Source organism: Cicer arietinum, chromosome 7 (assembly GCF_000331145.2).
Source record: "Cicer arietinum cultivar CDC Frontier isolate Library 1 chromosome 7, Cicar.CDCFrontier_v2.0, whole genome shotgun sequence".
In the NCBI taxonomy this organism is placed as follows: Eukaryota; Viridiplantae; Streptophyta; class Magnoliopsida; order Fabales; family Fabaceae; genus Cicer; species Cicer arietinum.
In genome coordinates this window covers 11067862-11084328 of record NC_021166.2, presented here as the reverse complement: position 1 = coordinate 11084328, position 16467 = coordinate 11067862, and the positions used below count along the sequence as shown (strand labels likewise).

At 28.8% G+C, this 16467-nt stretch overlaps 1 protein-coding gene across 6 annotated transcripts; it reads right to left on the bottom strand.

Annotated features, from left to right (window-relative positions):
- Window positions 1-1198: 1198 nt before the first annotated feature.
- Window positions 1199-15730, bottom strand: LOC101498399 (oxysterol-binding protein-related protein 2A). Of its 6 annotated transcripts, XM_073363358.1 has the most exons (12): window positions 14505-15687; window positions 13302-13352; window positions 12454-12804; window positions 10590-10686; window positions 9250-9692; window positions 8889-9044; window positions 6987-7154; window positions 6597-6737; window positions 4589-4819; window positions 4359-4472; window positions 1991-2181; window positions 1199-1781 (listed from the first exon to the last, which is right to left on the bottom strand). In XM_073363358.1, exons 1-11 carry the CDS (start codon window positions 14931-14933, stop codon window positions 2002-2004), a joined length of 2361 nt encoding a protein of 786 aa, XP_073219459.1. In that variant the 5' UTR covers window positions 14934-15687; the 3' UTR covers window positions 1199-1781; window positions 1991-2001. The 6 variants fall into 6 exon arrangements, 4 of the variants coding, with proteins under 4 accessions (XP_073219459.1, XP_004516840.1, XP_012567778.1 ...); XM_004516783.4 differs by lacking the exon at window positions 13302-13352 and having other exon boundaries at window positions 14505-15681; XM_012712324.3 differs by lacking the exons at window positions 13302-13352; window positions 14505-15687 and adding an exon at window positions 13069-13210.
- Window positions 15731-16467: the final 737 nt, after the last annotated feature.

The following is a 16467-nucleotide window of genomic DNA, read 5'->3' as shown; positions in this document are numbered from 1 at the left end:
CAATTTCAAAAAATATTTAATTTGATCATTGATCGAAACGAGAGTCAGTTTAACAAAATAAATATATTAAAAATCAATGTTATTTTTTAAATTTAGTTATTTTTTCAATTATTACTATATATATATATATATATATACTACTTCTAAAGTAATAATTCTATTTTACGTTTATGATAGCGAAAAACTAACTAATAATTAATAAAATAATTTTGTAAAATGAATAGTTTTCTTCTAATAATTAACATTTCTTAATATTTGTGTTCTGAAATAACACTCATTTTAAAATGGAAAGGAGTACAAAACAACTTTCAGCATTGAATCGAAAACAGCTGCACACAGTAACAATGTGTAATTCATGTTTGTGTCCTTAAGTAACTTTTGTCAGCATTTCCTTTAATTATTTCTTCACTCGTACTCCTTCAATTTCTCTTCTTTGTCCCCTCATGGCCTACCATTTCTTTAGTAAGTTATCGATATCTTTCTTTTTAGCCACACCAAGCTGCTCTTGAAGTGGCCTTTTGTAGACTTTCCCAGAGTGTATTAACCATATAATCTTACTCGATATATAATACTTGATGTTCAAAAGATAGTTTAGAATCTAACAAAAGAAGTTTAGAAGGTTGGTGGTATGATTGATAAATATCTTCCAATTCAAGAATTATCTTTTCATTAGAAAAGCAATATTCGCACGAATTAAATATTCATATTCATTTATTTATACTTGGAAAGATTTTAAACATTTTATTGAATAGTCAATATGATTGTCCAAAAGATACAATTAAGTCAGTGAAGTTCAAAGATCAGAAGGTACAATTTATAGAAAAAAATTTGAAATGTGAAGCTCAAAATCAACTTGTATCTTTAATATTCAAATCTTTTAAGCAAAAATTGAAGGTTGAACTGATTTGTAACAGTGTAAAAATGCACCTACTAATTCAAATTCAAATAACCATAAAAAACAAACTTGTTCACCGACAATCTTTGAGCTACGTTGAAACCCCACACTAATATTTTCACTGCATCACTTCAAAATATATTTAGGTTATCTCTTGTTATTTAAGTTTATGTTAGTTTTGTTAGTGGAGTTTGTATCCTCCAAAAACATGGCGTATACAAGTCAGTCACCTTTGTATTCTCTCCACAATTAATGAAACAAGTATCATTCAGTATCTTCTACCATTTCCTAATAGTAAACATAAATTCAAATGAGATTAAAAATCTCGTCATTTATTGATTAGAAAATGCAAAATATGTGAAATAAATCGATATGTAAGCCTTTCGGCCATGTCAGTAGTTATATCATGATTAAAGGGTAGAGAAACTTATTCTTACATAAAATAATTACATACTAACAAAATTTAAAAACAAGAAAGAATAAGATTATGACAATTGAACACAGGACATCCTAATCTAACAAACTCATGTTTTTGCTAAGCTGAATGTTTTGCTCAAATATATGCCTCATCTAGTAGTGAAGTAATATATAACAGCCTCGGATTGGGATTCTCAGTGGAGTGGACCACAGCAAAAACCTGTTTACGTGCAAAGCTTGGTCCATTAGGTTAAGAAAATAGCAACTTTGGATACAATTGCTTCAAGTTATTTTTGCTACTCCCTCTCTCCCTTATTGTTTTTTGTTACAATACAAGGCAATCCACAATTCCTTTCCAACCAATGCTGCAAAAAGCCTCATTTTCAAATGTACCAAAAGTTGTTGCCATGCAAGAAGGTTCAAGAAAAACCATCCACAGGCTAATTAATTTGCATTCACCATCCTCCATCTGCAACAGTATTAGCATATGACATTGTCAGAATCGCTATGTTGTGAACTTGTTCTTTATGCAAGACATAAAAGAGTTAAGGAGATGCCCTCACGTGAGGAGTAAAGGTTGCTTAGGGAAAAGTGTATGTATATAAAAACATTTTTTTAAGGTTAGTGTAGTATCCAACATGTTTTGGTATGTAGTAGTACTATACTAAATTTTTTTACCTGAACAAATATCAAGATGCATCAAAAGGATCAACAATGCCTTCATGAAATTCGCCAAATATATTTGGGCATCCATCCCATGTTCCTAGAGCTCTTGCTTCCCAATACCCGCCAGTATATCGAAATGTTCCATTTTCATCTTCTTTGCGAAACCATTTGGGCTCCCAACCATTTTCTTGCATTTTCCTAGACTGTATGAAACGCGAAACCATCCAAATATATTAGTTAGGTAATACAGATTTTAAAAGATTTGAACATAAAATAAATTAAAAGATTGCGGTCATCGGTTATCATTAAAAATTATATTAAAAAATTTCAGTTTTAACAAGAAAAAGGTAAATTCTACAATGGCAAAATATGCAGTAATTCAAAAAAATTGTATAAAGGCTATCAATACAAGCACACAAGAAAACGTTGGATCATAATGTAGGTCTTCAAAATAGTTGAACACAAATAACGTCAACATTCTGAAATCTTATGAAATAAAACCACCCATTAACATCAAAATATGGTTATAGTAGAGACAAAAAGAATAAGTATAGGTTCTTAGTCTAAGTTTCAAAGGTAAAATGTCAATTTGTTAAATTAGACAGTTTTTTAAGTTAGAATCAGGATCTTGTAATTTTTCTAATTAAAAATCATAAGAGACTAAAGTGTAGTCTAAGTTTCAAAGGTAAAATGTCAATTTGTTAAATTAGACAGTTTTTTAAGTTAGAATCAGGATCTTGTAATTTTTCTAATTAAAAATCATAAGAGACTAAAGTGTAGTCTAAGTTTCAAAGGTAAAATGTCAATTTGTTAAATTAGACAGTTTTTTAAGTTAGAATCAGGATCTTGTAATTTTTCTAATTAAAAATCATAAGAGACTAAAGTGTAAAACTTATAAATTTTAGGGGTGTTAAATCCTTAATGTAATTATATTGATTCAATAAAGTCATGTTATTCAGCTATTGATTAATTAATTTGATATTATCAAAACATATCAATTTGCAAATGTACAGTAGAAATCCTTTTAAATATACAAAAGATGTGTCAATATAATATATGATCCTCTCAATAAATAATTAATTTCATGTAACCGACCTTTATTTTTTTTCTCGATTTAATTATTTATGTTTTAAAATGTCAATAATATTAAGTTATTTTCACAAAAACTCATGAAATTTATCATCACCGTCTTCAAACAAAATTCAAAAAACTCATAATCAATTTCAAGAAAATTTATACTTTCATCAAATTTTCAAAAAAACTCATATCTTCGTCTAAAGCAACATCAAATAAAAAACTCACAATATAAGATTTGATCACCAAAGACAGTCTTCTTCTTTGTATCTCTCTCTTAATCAAATCCCTAAGCTAAATTTTAAAATGTGAGTTTTTTATTTGATATTGTTGTTAGAGATGAAAATATGAATTTATTTGAAGATTTGAATTATGAATTTGATGAAAATATTAATTTTGTTACAAATGATTACTAATTTTCTAAGTTTTGTTTAATATTTTAAGACATAAATGATCAAATTGTTACTTAAAATTAAATAAATGATCAAATTGAAAAAAGAAAGACTAAATTATTGTCAGAAATTAAGTTAAAGCACCGATATCTATTTTGCCTAAAATTTACTAAAAATAACAAGATTAATCTTTGGACCAAGACTATATTATACAACCTCTTAAACAAATACACTCAAACATAAAAAATAAAAATAAAATGTTTAATTATGATAAAGATATAGTAAGAGTTTGATCTTATAATCTTAAAAATAAACTTCAAATTTAAAGACACTAGTAAAATTACTTTTAATATCACTTTATTTAGTGTTAATCTGTTCCTTCTCTATTTTTATTTTCTTAAAAAGTAGAGTAAATCATGAGATTTTAATATAAATAAAAATTAAGTTCAATGTTTTAAGTGTACTTTAGTTTAAATGGTTATATTAAACATATCCGTTGGTTAATAAAATTAGTTATATTAACTAGTTGTTAGTATTTTTTATTATTTTTCTCTAATTTATAATTGTAACCGATTCATTTGATTGGAAGTAGTTGAAGGGTAGGGGAAATGAAGATTTTAAAAAAAAATTGTATGATTTATTTTATAAAAGAGGAAAGGGAACTATATATAAAAACTTCAAAAAAAATCATTTAAAACTCTCTCAGCTTCCCTTTCCTTGATAAACATATTTCTAATGAAAATTCCTCTTCCCATTAATCCAGCATGTCTTTATTTTTCTCTTCTCCGAACCAAACAAATAAGCAAAATGATGTTTTAAGGTACATAAATTAATCATACAACAAGAGAGAAAACAAACAAAGAGAAATGAATGCATGCTTGTAAAAAACACGAAGAATCATTCAGTAAACATACCATTCTTTGCCTCTTTTCCAACCTTTGTTTCTCCATATTAGCCTTCTCGTATTCCCCATTCTCTAAGTGCCGCTGATCAGGTCTCAGCCTGGAATCCGTGGGCGGAAGCTTCTCCTTTAATCCGTGATCAAATACATCAGAAAAGGCTATTATAACAAAGAATTAGAGATGCATAAGAAGGAAAAGGAAAATCTATATATATTGAACAATAATTCAATACCTCATTATACCTTTAGTCCTGGGGTAAGCTCATTCAGTGTGATGGCAAATGATGTCAAATTGTACCGAGTGAGATTCGGTGGTGGCTTAGTCCTTTTCCACAACAAGGTTCCACTTGACGAATTAGTGAAATCTTTAGGCTTCACATTCACATCACCACCAAAATAATTAATACTATCATCCCACTTGCCAAATAATGTAGCAGCTTTTTTACCCATTGTATCTTCAACAAATCCATGCACCTAATTAATAAAGGACAAAGAAACATAAGTTTCCATCGAAAATTTGGAGTTCACTGTGGCCACATGCGAAGAGAAGATCCAAAATAAAAATACAGAGAAAATTACAGTGTTCGGAAAAAAGTTTGAATTACACTCATCTTCTCTCTTATGTTAAAATTTCTAAAGAAATAAATATATATATATTTATTATATTTAAATAAAATCAAATTATTTGTGGTTATTTTTCTTTATTTTTGGCTCTTTATATCATTAACATGTAATTTTCCTGTTCACAATTATACAGTAAAAAGTAAAATACAAATTTTGCTTCCAAATCGATATAGAACACGAGTACTTGAAACTTCAATTTATAATCCGAAGTCTTAAAAACAAAATATAAAGTGTTTAAAATTATTAGCTATCAATAAAATTAGAAATTGTAATACGTGGAAAAAAAATTATTGAAAGGATTAATTGTTCAAAATCCTTCACCACTATAGATGGTTCACTTAAATTAAAGGAAAATTATATTTTTTATTGTTATTTTTTAAATTTTATTTTAGTTCTTTAAATTATTTTTGTTTTATTTTGATTCTTAGATTACAAACAGATGTAAAAAAAAAAGTAACAAGCTAGCATTAGGTATTTAGATCACTTTAAGTTTCATTGTATCGTAGTCACTTAACTAACAAGTATCAGGTAATTAGATCACTCTAAGTTTTTATTGTGGTCACTTAAATTATAAAAAATATTAGACATTAATAGAAATGATCAAAATTAAAATGTTTAATATTGTAACTGAAGAGACTAAAAACGAATAAAAAATTTGAGAAATTAAATTGTCTTAACATATATAAGTTATAAGACAAAAAAAATGAAAAATATTTTCGGAGTCGATCCAAAAGTAAAGCTAATAAAGCAATTGCTCTATGTCTCCAAAATATAATATTTTTACTTAATAAAAGGCCTCCAAAGTTGTTACTTTTAATTAATAAAAAAGTTTCATTCTAATATGTTTTTGAACTAAAACTAATAAAAAATTATTTAGAATTAATATTATTTCAATAAATATTAAATTAGTTAATGATATTATCAACTGAAAAAAAAATATTACGCGAAATAAATTATATTATTTAATAAATAATTTTATATTTTAAAATATAAAAAATAAATAAAACATTATTTTTAAATCCTTTTATAGACTTTATATTAAAATTTATTTTAAACCTCTTTTTACATTGGGCTGATCCTAAATTAAACTAAAATATAATACACATTTCTATCCAAAAGAAATGTAGATTATTAACACAAGAGAAGTGATAAATTTAACTGAAGCTTCCCTCGAAGTGCAGGAGTGCAATTTTCCCTGGAAGTATTCTGACACATTTCTCTTTAAACAAAAAAATTAATCATTATTTTTATGAACAAACCCATCAACTTTTGTATTTAAAGAAATATCATCTTATAAAAATATATATTACTATATTTCTTTTAAATATTATACTAACTTTTTTTATATTATATCGTAAACATTCAACCATAAATATTATAAGTAATAAAAAATTAGAAAAAATTAAAATTTGTTTAACTTGATATTTTTGATAAATAATATTTAATTATTATAATCTTTTAAATGTTAAAGAATAGTTTTTCGAGTAAAATTTCTATAAAACATATCATGAAGGCAAATTACACATACTTTAACTACAGGACAAACTTGGTAAGTAAATAAAGTAGAAATAACAGATCAGGCTTTAAATTAAACATGTCAGAATGCACTGGTAGTAGAACCCCTTACCTGGCGAGGATTTCGGTCAAGAATTGTCTGCTCTTTGAACTTGAGCCTGCATGAATATTGACGATTACCACGGATTTCCATACTCCCATGATGATCACAATATATTTTTCCAAGGATAAGATTATAAATTGTAGTCGTAACCTATAGAAGAAACAACCAATTATTATAACAATAATACATGGTATAATAATCCACCCAAACAGAGTAATTTCAAGATGGGTCATCTGCCAATAGGACACATTTTAAAAAATAAATAAAAAATTATTAAAAAAATAATTTTTGAATTTTAAAAAAAAATTAAAATATAAGTAATAATACAATTTTTATATTTTAAACTATTAACATGTCCTATTAAAATACATGTTAACATTATTCTTTTATGATTTATACCTTGCTCCACTGGAATATTTCACCATCATCAAATTCCAGAGTCAGAACTCCAACTGGGTCCAGCTGAATTGACCTTCCCCAAAACTTTGAACGAATGTTACTGTCTGCCCAAAACCTCCATCCTCGACCTTCACAATGGCAGGCAACCACGGTTGGATGGTGACTAACCTGTTTCACAAAAATTACCTGTTAAATGACAAACTAACTTATATTATCTCCGTCTCACAACAAACATTATTTTTATTATACATGGACAAAAATCTTAAAAGTTATTCATGACAAATGAAGTATAGGTTAGTTTTTCCCATATTTGTCATGTAGAGAAATCTTCAAACTTCAATCTTTTTTTTTTAATTATTACTTTCATTTTATTTATGTTTTTTAATCTCATTTACCGTTAAATTAAAGACTCCAAATGCATTGCATCCTCATGTCACTAGAGGGAATCCTCCGGTATGTTAGACCATACCTAGAATATGTTTTTAATAATTAACCGGTGAAACTTGGGCTTGGCAACCGGACGAGGTGGGGTGGGAGTGAGTTTTATCATATGTGAAATTTAAGTATCCATCATTCTCGTCCATGATAGAGTTCAAGTTTTCTCTATCTGCACTTACACTCATTAGTATATATCAAATAACAAATTTATATTTATTATAATTAATATAGTAAAATAATTATTATTATACAATAATACAATTAAAAAGATATTAAAATTATATTTTCTATGAAGAGATGATCATAATTTTTAATATTAAATAAATATATTTATATAAAATTTAAAAATGACAATAATATTACTAACAGAGTGGTTCGGGTGCGGATATAAAGTGAATATCAACACCAAAAACCTATCCCGCTTCCGAGTTTTAATATCAGAAAAAATTCGCACGGTCACCCGCACTCAATGAAAGTAGATTTTTTTCGCCCATATTACAATAAATTCAGATAAAAATACTAGCGAATGCAGGTTGTATTGCTATCAGCTTACACTAATTTTTTTTTAATAGACTAGACACATAAAATGGAAGAGAGCTACTTATAACTCTTTTATGTTTCTAAAATAATTTTAGCCGTACCAGAAAGTACACATTTAAACCACACAAAATCTGTACTTTAGTTTCCAAAGTATACTCCCTGAACGGAAATCTAGTGAAGGCCAACCTATTACAACTTCTAGTGAACTTTCGTTTTAGGGTCCATTTAAAGGAGAGGATTTTGGGTATTATATATATAATTAAAAAAAATAACATGATTTATAATCATATCACATTACATATCATTCTTAAAAACATATTTTAACATGCGTAATTTAAAAATAAATAAAAACAAACAAAGTTATCCCTTCTCTTTCAAAACACTTTTCCCAAACAGAATCTTAAGGTTTTAAATTTAAACATAAATATCAAAACCAAAACTAGATAGCAAGTCACTTATATGATCCGATATTGAATATAAGCAAAAGTAATTTTTTTTTTTTATCAAATATAACTATCTTTCACTCTTTTTAAATGATGTATATATTGAAATACCTTTAATTAATGTCAGTTTTATTTTTTAATTACACTTTTGTTCTTATAAAATATTAACTTTAGTTTGTAAAAAAAATAGTAAAAAAACTCGTATACAATTGCGAAATTCTGACTTAAAACCCAAAACATATTATTTAATTTAACAATATCGACATTAACTCATTCTAACATAATATTCAACCCAAAACATAATATTTTTCTAATTAAACAAGAATTTACATATTCATAAAAGATATTTTTTAGAACAAAAAATTTAATACCATTTAACTAATTTTTTAGTGCCACTATTTAGCTCAAGATAATCAGTCAAGTATACTACTAGCATAACAAGCCAAATCTCATCATTCATTAAATTATATAAGGCCCTAACCTTCTCAGAAAAGAATCGGACTCCTTTGTCAGGAAAATCCGCCTCGTAAGTTTCTCCTAACAAGGGATTAAATGGCTTACAATGACGACCTTCGGATGATGCATATCCAGAAACAGCAAAGGCAGCAACGTTTAGTGCCCGAAGGAGACTGTTTCCCTGAAAATACAATTCAAATGGTTGAAATGTCGCAATCAATAGCTATAAATGATATCATCTTTTATTTGAATTAAGGAAAAGCTTATTCGATTAGTACCAACTCCCATGGATTAATTGAACTATGAGAAGTCCACTATAGAGAGCAATATTGTTTTGTTTTGCAAAAGAAGTTAATGACACAATAGAGCAATATTGTATATATTACCGATTTTCCATACTCATAAGCTCTATCCAGAAGATAAGAGTACTCCAAATCCTCAAAACATTTTTGAAGGGATGATATCGGCTCATTAAAGTATACAGGAAGGCAAACACGTGTGAGATCTTTGCCTACATTGTCTTTGATCATGGACCAAAGACTAACGCCCTTCTCCTTCTCAACAGGATCTGGAAGTTTTTTTCGCCTTGCTATCTGAGGATAACCATAATCATATACCATTGTCTGATCACGACTGTTTTCCATATCAATGCACTGTCTAGTAGCTTCCCCAGACATGTTCACTTGATCCAGAGTTCCTTTTGACCCACACCTAAAACCAGGTTCTGTAAAATAGTCTCTAGTATCATAATATGAGATTTCATCTTCTTCTGACACTTCCTCTACCTCTTGTTTCTCGATATCATCAGATGATTCCGTTGTACTGCATTCTGTAAGGCAAAAGTATATGTGAAAAATAATATTAAAAACTGAAAGGATGTAAACAAATTTACTAAATGATACAGACTGTATTTGTGACGAGAGTATAAGGGGGTATTTTGACATTCATTAGTTCACTATGTATCTTGGCGATGGTTAACATTTATTAGTTAATAAGAACAATTATGTAAAAGTGTTACAGTTTCATTTATTTACAATTTCTTTAATCGGTATGAAAAATAAGGCTTACGTACCTTCAGTTCGTACATTTATTGGCTTACCAATAAACTAGATTTTTACAGTAGAAACCGGCCTATCTAAGCATGTGAACAGGATTATCAGCACTCAATATCAATCTTACCAAAGCAGACAACACATACAATTCATAGCCCATCAAGTGGATTTCTGAGGTGCGTGTTATTTGAATCTAGAAGATAGTTAACAACAACTAAGTCGTATCCCACTATGTGGATGGACTACTTAAATCAAACAATGCCGTAACACTTCTTCATAAATTAAACCTCTAGCCAAAAAATAATGACTTACAAGTCTTTCTTGATATTTCTATAATAGTTTAAATAATAAGAAATAAATTCTACAGAGGTTAGAGACAATCACAGTAGAAAGAATATGCTTTGAATTACTGTAAAAGGTGGAGTTCAAACTATACAATCTAACCAATAGTAGAAACTTTTCATAATTCAAACAGATTGAGGAACAATATGATGTTAGCAATATTCTTCATGTCCATATAAGACAGAACAATAGGGTCTTATGATCACTATCAACAAACAAGTCCACAAAGATTTTGAATACAAGTATGTGCTTATCCCGTGAAATATGAAAATAAATGTGACAGTATTTGATAAATCATAATAATAAACATAAGTGACATATATGGATGGTACCACTATATTTTCCACGCCCTAGACTTGAAAATCCATTCTTTGTTAATTGGTATTCACTGTCATGCAAGGCAGAGGCTTCAGGTTCAATGTTAGCTGCCTGTTCATGATCAGTAACAAAAGATTTGTTTAGTAAGTATACAAAGGAACAAGAGCTTCCACATCTAGAAAACTAAACACATGGACATGAAGAATATATATAACAAGAAGAATAAATATTTCAGGTAGTGGTAGTAAGTGATAATTTAAAATGAGTATCATGATTTATAACATTTCATTGGGTGGGAGAGAGGGTCAGAAAACAAATAATACCATCAAAGGTGCTAAACCTACGAAAAAAGATAGATCAGCCAAAAATGCTTGACCACATGAACCAAACACATCATGTGATGTAATTTGCTCAATCTATGTTCCACCAAACAACAATATAACTTTAGTCTGAATAGCAACATGTAGATTTTTTTTCTTCTCATGAAGCTAGTAGACCTACATATATATTAAGCAACAAGTAGATATATCCATTTTTTTTAATAAGCAGTAGATATATTCATGTGTTCTGCAAACACAAAAGTATAACAATAATGTTCGAACGCACTAATATATATATATATTAGTATGTTTAAAATCCTGTTCGGAAGTTTAGAATCATGTTCACTTGATTCCACTCTTGATTTTATGAAATTTTTTTATGTTTTAATTTAAAAATATTATAGTCACCGTTTCACTAGAAGTGATTATGAAAATAGCTTTTGTAATAAATTAAAAAGTTCTTTCCATTAAGTTTTGCATCAGATTTGCTTAGAAAATATCTGTAAGTAAAAGCATATAAATATAAATAGTTTAATTTCAAATACAATTATAATAGTTCACTCAAATAACCTTCGACGACAATTCAGCCAAACACACACACGGCAATTGAGTAAATTGAAAACAATAACAAGCAGTTCATAAATAAAAATCACAACAGTAATGTTAGAGCAAATACATCAATTGAAAAGTTAAAACTTTATCTCCAAAAGAATAATAATTTTATACAAATTTTAGCATTTCATAGAACCATGACTAGAAAACCTCAATACATATAGCATAGAAAACAAAATATCATGGTAAAGTTATTGGTTAAAATAAATTTTGGGGAGCTAAAAAACGTAGCAAATATGACAAACCATATTTAAAACAATGAAAGCTCAATAATTAAGGGAAAAAATAGAGTAAATAGGTATTTTAGTCTTTAAAATTATAAGAGTCCTTCAATTTAGTTCCTTAAATTTGCAAAAAAGCAATTTAGTCCTTTAAACTAAAAAATATTCATCGATTTAATTTTTCTATTTCAAATTTTGTGCCACAATTTTAAAAGTTCTATACATATTTTCATGCAGAAAAAACTATTTAAATCAATATGTATATGCATTATTGAATTCGATAGATTTTAATTTGATATAGAAATATAGAAATACTTTTAAAAAGAAACTAAATTGAATTATATTTTCATTTTACAAATTTGAGAGATTAGACCGAATGAGTCTTACAATTTCAATAACTATAATACCTATTTACTCGGAAGAAAAAAGTCTTACAAGAAATGTTAGGGATATTATTTCTTGTAGATAATTTGGTGCTGAATTATTGATACACTCAAATTCTCTACCTCATGAAAAGAAAATTAAACAAGTCATTTGGACTTATTATAGTGTAGTATAGTTCGTAATTTAGAGAATCACACGTTGCATTCTATAAAATTTGAAATGGGAAAGTTGTTGTGTGATCATATGATGGGTAAATTAACAATATAGTATTTACAGATTTGAAATGAAAGCAAACAAAAAAATAGTCAAAAGGATTCCAAAGGTACAGAAAGCAAAATTACCTCCAACTGCCTAATCGTATCAAACAAATTGGATCGTTCTTGACAAAGAATTTTAAGCTGCTCTTGTAATTCAGAAAACTCTGCGAGCATGATTTGCTCACACTCCTTTACAAGATTCTCACTGCTACCTTCTTCAAGCAAACGTCGTTTAAGCCTCTCAGTAGACACAGATATATGATAAGGTGCAAGTGATAGATGACCGCTTAGTGGATACAAACTACGAGTTGTCACCAAAGCTTGAATCCACGCCACACGATCTTTCCTTGAATCGGTTCTCAGATGGAGTGTCTTCGTTGCTGTAAATATATAGAACTTTCTGTCGTCTGATTTGCTCTCTCTAAAAGACGAGATCTGTAAAATATTCAATTAAATAAAGAACCGCCACCACTTTAACTTTTTTTTTTTATTTATAATTTGTTATTATGTTCAAAAGAAACGCAAGGAATATATGATTTATTGACAAGACAAAGTTTATTTATTTAGATTAATTAAATTAATTAATGAAACACTGCAGCAACTATAATAAACTATTAACAGGAGAAAGAGAAAAAGAGCCCCCACCTTGTTGAGAATACATTATATAACGTTATCAATAAAGTTTGAAAATGAAATTACCTTATAACTAGGATATCATGAAATGACGCTACCATTACTTGACTAGAATCATTCGAGTTTGATTTGAGTTTGATGGTAATGATGTAAAAAAGTATGTGAAAAAAAAAACCTTACTGTCTTCAACTTGTTTATGTTGTTCCCCTTTTCAATTATAACAAGATTGAATCTTAAACGTTGAAGTATATGAGCACACATTTAAATTTAATAATTTTAAAAGAAAAAAATATATTGACCTGGATGATATACCCCACCACCAAGGTGGAAAGTCCCACGTATATATATTTCTGTTGACAAAGACAAAAGAGAAGAGGGGCCTTTACGTATGCTTTCACTTTTCTATCAATCTCTAATTATTTTATTTTTAAATAATAAAAAAAACTAACAACTGAAAATGCTTTTCCCCGTCATCTAAGATTGTTTTACAATTTATAATTTAATTTACAAAGGAGCTCAAGCATGGAAAAGAAAATCCCTAATAACCGTTGCAAATTAATGTAAGCCTTTTGAAATTTCAATAATAATGTAAAAAATTGAAGGCTTTAAATGGCAAGAGATAAGGTTGGATTTGCAGAAAAAATAGGGGTGGTGATGAAAAAGTAAGAGGGAGAAGAGAAGGGGTAAGAATAAGGAAGAAGCAAGAAAGAAAAGAAAAATCCAATTTCAGAAGCAATGCCGATGAAGGAAAAGGCAGAAGAGAGAGTTTGACGTGACCGCAAGTAAATGCCATAGGAGACTATTTACAATTTGTATAGGCTATCCCTATACTCCACAGCCACCTGTTGATGTGACCCACTCTACATTAACACCCAGTTAAAACTGTAATAAAGGATTTATATAGTTTCAATTTTGAATTGAAAATTGAAAACCACCTAACCCATATGAGAGAGAAATAAATAAATTGGATTTTTCTTTCCATCCACCGTTGAAACCATCGGGTTTCTTCATTGTTGCTCGGACATCAAAGACTCATTACCATTTTTTTTTAACACTGCCAGAGGAACAATCTGAATCTGAAATCAGTATATCATGAATTGATTATTTTCGTGGCCGGAAATCAATGAAATCTTTTCATTGTCTTTCGTAATTACTTCACCTTAGTAAAAAAAACTTTATGACAAATAGTGTATAATTGTTTAAATTAAAAAATGTTTTTCCTCTACAGGAAAGTAGCAGTAAGGTAGCGCCAAAATGTTGAACATGACACTGCTAAAGCTAGACCAAATCCTGACCCACACTATAACGGGTGATTCAGATCACATATTCACAACAACACCACCAAATAATCAAATATCATCAAACTTTTTAAATTTCATTTCCATTATCCTAAACAAAATTAATAATAATTTCATAAATAGAAAAAATTAATTAATTAAAGATAGTATAATATTTTTAACTAAGTTGAATTGAAGAAGCGTTTACGTTGTTAGTGTTTATACCTTTAGATGAACAACTGTAGGAGGAGAAGAGGAAGAGGAAGAAGGTTTGTGACTTTTCCGGCGCATGGCGTTTCCGGCGTCCCTATCCATTCTAGCGAGACGGTTAGCGGTTACATCTCCGATGAGGCAAACGTCATCGATTGGAGAGAACAGATTTAGATTCTCCGGCGACCGGATCTTGGCGTAAGAGAGTACGCCATTGCGGAGGAGAAACCACCGGGATCTCCATCCCTTGCCGTAATTAGTCCATTTGTAAAGAACTCCGGCAACCGTAGCCTCTGATCCACGGCGTCCAATGCGGCCAGATCCACTCGCCGGTAGACTCCTCGTCCTCGAAAGCGCCGCCGCGTCTGGCTCCGGCGATTGACTTCCGATCCCAGGACTCTCCAGAGAGATGCAGCACAACGGGTGCATTTCCTTCACTCGCATTTTTTTTCACTCTTCTGTTTTTTGTTGTTGAGATTGTTACTAGTTTTTCTTCATTGGAACCATAGGTGCATTGAAAATTGAACGAGGTGAATAACTTAGGGTTCTTAAAAAGGAGAAGAAGAAAAAAATAATAAAGGTAAACTTAGCTTGGGGTAATGAGAAGAGCTCTGAAACTGAGAAATAAGTAGATCGAAGAAGGATGATTATTAATTAGATGCGTTGATTAAATATATGAAAATGAAAAATCAGTTTATTGAATGAATAAAAATAAAAAAGGGTTTTATTTTTTTATATATAAAAAAATACAAGTTTTGCTTGTGAATGAAATTTTGTTTGGGAGAGAGGGAGACATCATAGAGATTGATATATATATATAAAGAGAGATGTAGAACAAAGGGTAGTAGGTAATAATAAAAGGATGGGTAGAATGGTAATTAACTTAAATTAAGTATAGTTTATTTTTGTAAGGTTGAAACTTGAAGCATGATGAAACTTGAAACATAGCTTTTCCGTTTGAGCTGAGGTTTCCAATCTTCTTGACTACTTTACCCGCTTCTTTTTTTTTTTCTCTCTAAATTTAAAATAAAAAAACTTTGGATATTTAATTAACCTTCTTTTTTAATTTTTTGTTGGGGGCTGCGAGATATAATCGCGAGTATTTATTTGAGGGTGTGAAAATATCGGCAAAATATCGCAGGCGAGGGAACTGTGAAAGAGAACGCAGCGAGTTTGAAAAGGAAACAGGGTGGCAGTTGATGAGGATGAGTAGAAAACTGAGGCGTGTTATAAATGCTATTTACCGTGTAATCATTCATTTTTTAATCTTCCAATTTTTTTTCTCTTCCCCTAAGAAAATTATATTTTTCCCACCGCTACTTTTTCCTTCTATAAATGTTTAATCCATCGCTTTGAGAAAGGTCTCAACCCAAATGTGTTGGAAATCATGATTGACGAGCAAAGTATTGTGTGGAAAACATTTGCCAAAAAAATTAACTGAAATGAACAACAACGACAATTAATGTATATTTCATTAAAGTGTACTAGTAATTACTTAATTCTAGTATGAATGATTGCAAATCAATCTTTTAAAATGCGTACACTTTTTATTGTGGTGATCACATACATGTTACTTTTTATGGTATAGAGATATTATTGTTTAAAAAATATCTAAGAAAAAAAATGTAAATATCTTGATAATTAACCTTGAATTTGATTCTCATTTTAAATATTGGATATTTTACAAAATAACTTTTTATGAGACATGTACGAATGAATATTTCCAAATACTCTTTGCTTTCTTTTTTTAAGTGTCATTTTTAGGAGTTTTTGTTACTTTTAATTTATTGTTTTTAAAATAGTATTAAATATATTTTTATCAAAAAATATATTTGATTATTTATTGCAAAAAGATAAATATATAAAATAAGATAATAAATAATTAAATATGTAAAAATAATCTTAAAACTACTAATAAAAAAATAGAGGTTTCAATACATTTTTCTCTATATATAAAATTATATTGACTAATTCATAT